Source organism: Perissodus microlepis, chromosome 14 (assembly GCF_051167445.1).
Source record: "Perissodus microlepis isolate ML-2025 ecotype Zambia chromosome 14, ASM5116744v1, whole genome shotgun sequence".
Lineage (NCBI taxonomy): Eukaryota > Metazoa > Chordata > Actinopteri > Cichliformes > Cichlidae > Perissodus > Perissodus microlepis.
The window spans coordinates 20664749-20673351 of NC_140474.1; the positions used below are offsets into that span (position 1 = coordinate 20664749).

General features: G+C 40.0%; 1 protein-coding gene across 2 annotated transcripts; it reads left to right on the forward strand.

Moving 5' to 3' along the window:
- Positions 1-268: 268 nt before the first annotated feature.
- Positions 269-8597, forward strand: yif1b (Yip1 interacting factor homolog B (S. cerevisiae)). Of its 2 annotated transcripts, none has more exons than XM_084951525.1 (8): positions 269-443; positions 2014-2116; positions 2354-2483; positions 2630-2734; positions 2960-3096; positions 3355-3510; positions 3606-3699; positions 6804-8597. In XM_084951525.1, exons 1-8 carry the CDS (start codon positions 398-400, stop codon positions 6957-6959), a joined length of 927 nt encoding a protein of 308 aa, XP_084807651.1. In that variant the 5' UTR covers positions 269-397; the 3' UTR covers positions 6960-8597. The 2 variants fall into 2 exon arrangements, with proteins under 2 accessions (XP_084807651.1, XP_084807652.1); XM_084951526.1 differs by having other exon boundaries at positions 269-434.
- The last annotated feature ends 6 nt before the right edge of the window (positions 8598-8603 follow it).

Sequence of the window (8603 nt, forward strand, 5' to 3'; positions counted from 1 at the left end):
TACACAATAAAAATGTATAAAATAATTGGTCAAAATAATTACCTGTTACTCACTGTTAAAACTGTTAAAATAAACATACTGGATAAATATGTGCTATTATGTGTAGAAGGTTATTAACACAGTCACGGTCGCCCATGATTAATGCAGCAAAGCAAAAACCAATAGAAATGTTATCGTGGGCATAGACGTGAAGAAACTTCGACACAGCAGACGGCGGTGTTCACCTCTCACGTCCGTTCATCGTTACATTTACAAGAGAAGAAGAAGAAGAGCGTAATCACTTCCGTGTAAAATTTCATGAATGACCACAGCTTCCCCAGTGTAGCTCGCTAACTAGTACCAACTTCGAGTAGTGTTGCTTGTTTGACAGCTGCCGCTACCGCCTGCTTGTTCTAAAATGGATTATACTGCAACTCAAAGTGGGTTCAGACAGCGTAAGTTACGTACGTAATTTTCTCATTAGCTCAGTTCATACGTTTGCCGGGTGCATGCATACGTTTGATGCTGGCTACTGTTAGCTCGCTCTTATCAGCCGGTTGAGGCTAGCTGCTGATGTTAAACAACTTGTGTAAACACGGACAGTTAAACGGTGAATTTAAGCTTAACTTTCAACTTTAATTAAAGAGCTTTAATTATATAATAGGCGCCGACAATATGTGTTGACACTGCTAACTAGCTAATTCGTCTCCCGTTGCACGGGCTGGGCTGGCTAACGGTCCCCTCTGATGACGTTACTTATTCGGAGTCTTTTTTTGCTCCCTCTATGCTGAGCTTTGTTTGTTTAGGAGCCTCAGCTTGCAGTAAACAGTGCTTATTTGAACTCTGATCAGTTTAATGATTAGTAATGAATATACAGTGTTATTTTTGTGCTTTTAAAAATGTGTGAGCCGAGACATGTGCATCATCAAGCCACTGCAGAGGGGATCCTCTTGAAGAAGCTTGCTTTCTTGCTTAAAGTAGAACAGTTTTGTAATATTTACATATTTGTTTCACTTTTTTAGCTTCTTTATTTCATTCTTAAGACTTCTTTTTTCCGTGTGCTGCTCTTTACACGGGAGAGGAAAACAAGGTCTAAACAAGCAGTAGGCGCCTGAGGATGCAGTAATCAGGTCTTGTGATAAGTGTCTGATTATATGAATAATACTTCAGTGAAATGACTTAAAAGACTGTCTTCTGTACTGAGATTTCATACTATGAATTTATTTTGTGTAAATAGACGTGTACTTTCCTTACCAGTTCTCTTTATAGCTGGTTCAGACCAGCTTCTTCAACAGCACACTGTGGTCTAAAAACTTTGGGTGTTCTTAGTCAATTACTCGTTAACCTTTACACGATCCCACTTGTTGCTATCATACATAATAATAATACTAATAACAATAATAATAATAATAATATACTTTACTGTTGTTATGCAGATGATACAAAGTTATACCTGTCTTTTTCCTCTGATCTAACACCTCTTCATAATAACTGCTGGATGTCTCGAAACTTTTAAGAACTGAACTGAAACAGGATGGAAATATTTGTTTGTGAGTCCAAAAACTTAGAGACAGATTTTTTTCTCATAATTAAAATCCCCTTCTGAGAACAGTTAAATCATTTTTCTACCACTTAACGAATAGTAAAAGTTAGAAAATCCAGATCTCAAACTGGCTCTGAGAAATTAGTCCATGCATCTGTAACGCTTTATTTACAAGATTATCCAAATCATCAGAAAGACAGATTCATTTTGGCCCAATTACAGCAACCATTGTCTTTACACTAATGTGTAAATTTGTGCATATTACCCCTGCACTGAAGTCACTTCACTGGCCCCAGTTAAATGCAGAATTTTCTTTAAAACCCCTTTTTTAGGGGCTCTCTTATCGTTGTCTCTCCACTGCACCTGTATTCACCAAAACAGGTGAAATGGGTTCACAATAGTTCATGTTTCCTAACTGGACAGATTGATTACCCTTAAGGCTATCCATCATGAGTGTTTTCTCCTTCTCCAAACTCTGTCTTTTTACACAGAGCCCAGTATGCGTCTAAGGAATAGTCCAGGGGACGGTCCAGATGGCAGTCAGCTGTTTGAGGATACGAGCAGAGCTGGGCCTGGACCACAGGCAGGATACAGGTGGGACTCCTGCCAATGAGGATGAAGCTGTTTTTTCCTTCTTAAGAAGAAGCCTTTGACTGTGTTTTTACAAATACTCTCAGTGCCAGAAGGGGGCGAAAACATTCCACACCTCGTGTTTTACTTTATTAAACTCATGTCTTTTGTCTTCTGCTTGCATGTGTTGTAAATATTGCTTTTGCTGATTAGATCATCATGTTCACCGAGCTGATCCCCTGTCTTGTGTCACATTGGCAGGAACCAGCAGGCCGGCCCTCAAACTGCAGGATTTCCTGGTCAGACCCTCCTGTCAGAGCCCATGTCCAATCTGGCCATGGCATATGGCAGCTCGCTGGCATCCCAGGGGAGAGAAATGGTTGACAAGAACGTAAGAGCAGCTCACCAATTTTTAACAGGAATGAGTCTAATAAAATCCTGCTCATGTTTAATCTCATAATAATGGTAGAATAAATCCAGTGATAGCCCTTGTTAGTCAGAGCCTCGTATTCATGTCTGCATGCTTGCTTGTTTCAGCTGGATAGATTCATCCCAATTTCCAAGCTAAAGTACTACTTTGCTGTGGACACAGTGTACGTCGGGAAGAAGCTGGGCCTTCTAGTTTTCCCATATATGCACGAAGTGAGTCTCTTTACACCTGCTAAATGTCAATCATTCTGGTGGATATGTGTAGAGATTGCTTGTGGTTTTCCATAAATATTTAAGATAAAAGAAGAAACCTGCTTCTAGGTCTGTCTTGAAAAGTAGTGTGTCTCAAATATCTTCACATAGACCCAAATATTTAAAAACATGTTTATTTTGGGTCTTACATCTTTGAAAGTAAGTGTGTGATCATGTATGTTGCAGAACTGGGAGGTGAGCTACCAGCAGGACACTCCTGTGGCTCCGCGCTTTGATGTGAATGCTCCCGATCTTTATATTCCTACCATGGGCTTCATCACATACATCCTGGTGGCCGGACTGGCCCTCGGCACACAGAGCAGGTACATCTGCATCCATGTTTTTATCAGAGTGATGCACATTTGAGTATGACCCTAAGCTCTGGTTATGACCATCTTAAACACTTTTTGGAGACTTGTAGTTTTATGTGTTTCTGGTTTAAGCCATTTCATTTTCTTAAAGGCTGTCCTTTTCAAACCTTAAAGCCAAAAATGGAGAACATCACCACAGGTTCATAATAAAGGATTTAGAGTATTCTCTGTTATATTTCTATGGACTCTGTTATTATGTGCCTTCCTCAGGTTTTCACCAGAGCTGCTGGGAGTTCAGGCAAGCTCAGCTTTGGTGTGGTTAATCATGGAAGTCCTGGTGGTCCTCCTGTCGCTCTACCTTGTCACTGTAAACACAGACCTCACCACTATAGACCTGCTGGCCTTTGCTGGCTATAAATATGTTGGGTATGTACCGATCGGCGTCATTGTTTGCCTTTTATTACTCTGAATCTGTCAGTGTCATGCCTTAAATGTGTATATCTCTCCTTTTGTTTCTGTAGGATGATTGTAGGCTTAGTGGCGGGCCTTTTGTTTGGGAAGCCGGCATATTATCTGTCTCTGCTGTGGTGCTGTGCTGCCATCTTTATCTTCATGGTGAGTAAAATTATTTACTTACGTTTAGTAATTTTGTTTTAGTGTACAGATTTTAGGGCAGCACGGTGGCTAGCACTGTTGCTGCACAGCAAGAAGGTCCTGAGTTCAATTCCACCATCAGGACAGGGTCTTTCTGTGTGGAGTTTGCATGTTCTCCCCGTGTTTGTGTGGGTTCCCTCTGGCTACTCCGGCTTCCTCCCACCGTCCAAAGACATGCAGCTTGTGGGGATAGGTTAATTGTAAATGTACAAGAGAATGTGAGTGCGAATGGTTGTCTGTCCCTGTGTGTTGGCCCTGCGACAGACTGGCGACCTGTCCAGGGTGTACCCCGCCTCTCGCCCTATGACTGCTGGGATAGGCTCCAGCGCCCCCCGCGACCCTGAAAAGGATAAGTGGAAGCGAATGGATGGATGTACAGATTTTATTTTTGAAAAATTATTGAAGATGCTTATAGGCTTGAACACATGTCAGAAAGCCTTAAAGGTTCATAGATCTAACGTCAAACTGGGCAAATGCATCCTTCTGTATTTTTAGTACATAATCGCAACAACAATAATAATAATAAATTCCTTGTGATTTTTTTTTATCATAACTGCCTGTAACTTGGGGTAGTCATGTTTAACCTCATAAGACCCGAACTCTTCCACGGCATGCATTTTTGATTTCGCTTTGATATTTGGGCTGATTGGGGGCCGATGAATGTAAAAACAAAGAATTACCAGATTTTTTTTTTTTTTTACCTTATTTTTGTTTTTAAGAAAAATAAGAGCCACATATGAGGATATTCGTTTAAAATTTTGATAGAACAGTAGCAGTATAATGTCCTCGTGAGTGGATATCAGGCCTTTGTAGAGCAAAATTGAGTATTTTGGTCTAAATAACCCAAAATGTGATGTCCACATATGTGGACACCAGGTCCTAGGAGGATAAAGATAAAAAGTTAGACAGGTCAGGTACTTTGCAGACTTACGTTTTTTCCACTTGGGGGTGCTGTTGTTAAACATGGCCGAAGTTTCAGAGACTGTGCAATAATCCTTTTGATCCAGACGTTTAGCCTTCAAGTTTTTTTGTATCGTTTGTTTTTCCTGTACTCTTGTTCCACCCTGACATCTGTTTAGCACAAATTTCCTAATGTGTTGTGCTGTGTTTGCATTGATGAGGCAAGGAGCAGCCAGTCAGAAGAAAAAGACAATTTAGGGAGATGGGCGTTAAAGAAAGCGGCATTAAAAGAGTTTTTGTGTCCGACAGTTGAACTGAGGGGGTTGTATAACCCACCAGTTTAAGACAGTATAAGATAAATTTGTCTTCAGGGCTCGCAAAATCTTTTTTCCAGTCGGGCTACCAAAATCTATCTCAGCCCTGCCCGTCGGGCTATCATAGGAAGGAAAAATGTATGTCAATGCTTTTGCATTCTTTCGGAAATGTAGCTGGGTAATTATGTCATTGGCATCGGTGAGCCACTGTCAATATGTGACATATTGAAATTGCGTTTGAATTTGCGCTTGTTTTTTGCTTTCACTTTGCAATCGCACGAACTGTTTATAGAGAGCGACAGTACTGATTGGTGGGTGATGATAATTTGCGCACCAATTCCTCTGACATCGTCTTATCAATCGTTAGCTTACTATGCAAACATGACAAGTGAAATCTCCCGCAGCAAGCTTAAACATGTGAGAGGTTGATCGCGCAGAGAATCGCTGAGCGTTATGTGAGTGAGTGTGTAAAAGCAGCAGGATATATATTTTAGTTCTGCTGAGCCAAATAAGACAGGTCAGGGTGAAGAAGTGACAGCCAAAGAAAAGGTTACCACAAAACGGAAAAGTTATGACAAATCAGACTATAAGGCAAAAAGAAAGTGCAGCTTTATGGTTTCATGGACAAAAGAATTTCTGTGGCTGCAATATGACAAGCTAAATAATAACCAGGGGTGCATATAAGTGGTCCGCAGGTGCGTATTCGCTGTCAAAATAAAAAACGCGCACAAGATAAGAAGTTGCAACGCGTGTTTGCGTACATAGGATTTTCTGGAGGAGGACAGACATTTGTTTAGAACTCTTAAAGATGTCGAAGAAGCTCCTTTAAGCAATTACTTTGGTTTTCCTCCACCTCCAAAGAAATGTCAGAAGGAGTCCGAACCACAAAAGAAGCACGTATTCTCGGAAAAGTGGTTGCAGGAGGTGAGCTGGCTTAAAACAAATGATGAACGCACAGAGATGTGGTGCAGAATGTGCCGTGAAAATCCCACTCTAGCTGACAAAAACAGTGCCTTTTATATGGACGCAAACGCGAGTTGCAACTTCTTATCTGGTGCGCGTCTTTTATTTTGACAGCGAATGCGCACATGCGGACCACTTATGTGCACCCTGTAAATAACATAATGTTCTGCCGGGTGTGTTGTTGGTTTTCCCTCGATTTCTGAGTCGACAAGCGCCTTTGTTACTGGGACCAGTAATTTTAAGAAAGGCCCCCATTAGAACCCATGAGAAATGCAAGAAATGCATTATTGCTCAGTCTGCAATATCTTTCCCAGAACAAACACCAATTGCAAATAACATACTAAAAATAAACCTGAAAAATCTGTTTAGAACAGCGTACTATGTTGCAAAGAGTGAACTACCACTGGCAAAATTTAGCAGTCTTTGCAAACTTCAAAAACCCGTGACTTCAGTGGAAATTTCAAATTCAGGATCTGACACAGACTGATTCATGTTCTACAGTTCTTACAAGTTCATAGAAATTTCTGTTTAATTAGAACCAAGTATTTGAGTTGATGATTGTAATTTTTATACAATGTTGTAATTTGTGTTTCAACAATTTTTTGATTAATGTTTTGTTTCTGTTACAATATTATACTTTAATGTATAATATTGTAACGAAACACAACATCAATCAAAAAATTTCTCTCTTTTTTTATTCGGGCTACTTAAATTTATTTTGGGCTACCAAAAACTGAAGAGTCCCTGCCCAAAGGGCTACCAGGGATTTTGAAATTTTGCGAGCCCTGGTCTTTTTGCAAAGCTACTTTGGTGGATGCTCAGGTTAAAAAATCTAGAGCTGCAAATAAAACGTTTTAAAATATCTCTCTCTTGCTTGTCTCTCCTCAGATACGCACTCTGCGTCTGAAGCTGTTGTCAGAAGCAGCAGCAGAAGGGAAGCTAGTGAGAGGAGCCAGAAACCAACTGAGGATGTACCTCACCATGGCTATAGCAGCAGCACAGCCCATTTTCATGTACTGGCTCACTTTCCACCTCGTCAGATAAAAACTCAGCACTCGCACACAGAACTCGTCATCTCACCTGACTAAAATTTGAAAAAAGAAAATAAACACAACATGCATATCAAAGAAGCTGGACTTGGATGAAACACAAAGCGACATGAAGACTCCACGTACGTGTGGAGCTGAACAACACGCTACAAGACGATTTAGAGAAGATGCGAGGCGTTACCGCCGTTTCACAGCACAGCCATTTCATTAGCATTGCCTTTTTTAAGTCTTCGCAATTTTGTAGCAAGAGCAATTGGCTTTAAGTTTGTTTTTTGTTTTTTTTTTTCTACTGTGTAATTACTGCTTAATTATGTTTTCTTTGTTTGTTTTTTTAGGAGTATTTATGTATGTATGTTTGTGTACAGCAAGAGTATTATTGCAGATGTTTCATGAGTGATATCTCTGAGCCAAGAAAAAGCGCTAACCTCAGACAGACCGTCCACTTAATAAAAAGAACTCAAATCTGGGTTTGAAAATGATCAACTGGCTCTGCTTGAACGTTTGGATGATGAAAGCTTTTCCCCTTCTCCTAATGTTTTTTTTTTTTTTTTTTTTTTTTTTTAATGGTTGTAATTGTATAGCAACATGAGTAAAAACATCTATCTGGAAACCAGGGTCACCCAGCTCCTCTAGAAATGTCATATAATGTCTAACCCCGATTGTTCACACACTCTGTATTGATTCTGAAAATGTATATATTGTATAATTCACCCTGCTCCCCCCAGTGACGTCTGCGCTGTTCCCTCCCTCTGCCCCCCTGCAGGACGTCTCTACGTCAGAGGCAACAAATGTGGTTAAGTTTAAAGGTTAGGGGTTGTTGTGTAGTGCATTCACCTAAAGCCCTTTTATTTCAGTGTCTAACTTGACATCTATGCTGCTGCTAGCAGATTTCCATGGTTACCTGTAGTTTGCATGAAAGATGGTGACTTGCCTGCGAACACTTGCCACCTACGAGTGGAGAGGCAATAAAACTTGAAAGTGTGCAATACAAACAAGAAGCGGATAATGTTTGCTTTCAAAGTAAACCTAACTTAACTTTGAAAGAAAGTGTTTCCGGTTTGCTTTCTACTTTTCACATTTTCGCTAATACTCCACAAGTAGTTTGTTACTGTTTGCAGCCATTAGGTGTCATACAAACCGTGGGCAACAATGGCAATCTGCTGGGAACCAAGCACCAAAAGGTTTTCGGTGCAGCACTATACATGTCTTTGTGATTAATTTCACCTTGAGAGTGCCACTAGCCTCCCGAAACCACTCACCAACCAGTCACTGAATGCACACTTTTCCCTAGTAAAACATGTTACACTTCAGAATCACATTCAAATGATGGCTGTCTGCATTTTTCAGAAATTAGATGTATTCAGCTTATTGAGAACACCTATTAATGTTAACCAGTTTGATTCTCGTAACAAAAATAAATACTCTTCTCCCTAGCAAAAAAACAAACAATAACACTGGAAAATATAAGTAATTTTATGATATCAGATGAACTGCAAAAGAAATTTCCCTCGTACCGTCCCGGTACTGGTAATTTTTCTTATACAGATGAGGCCTTATTTCTGTACCATTATTTAATAATTAAAATGTACAAAATGTGATAACTGTTTGTGATAAAATGAAGAGTTGACTGATATATTGC

Bases quoted from the DNA above. Each gene is read 5' to 3' on its own strand.
- yif1b (XM_084951525.1), top strand. From the start codon at position 398: ATGGATTATACTGCAACTCAAAGTGGGTTCAGACAGCGTAAGTTAC. The intron at 444-2,013 runs GTACGTAATTTT...CTTTTTACACAG, and splicing joins GTTCAGACAGCGTAAGTTAC to AGCCCAGTATGCGTCTAAGG. The intron at 3,097-3,354 runs GTACATCTGCAT...TGCCTTCCTCAG, and splicing joins GCCCTCGGCACACAGAGCAG to GTTTTCACCAGAGCTGCTGG.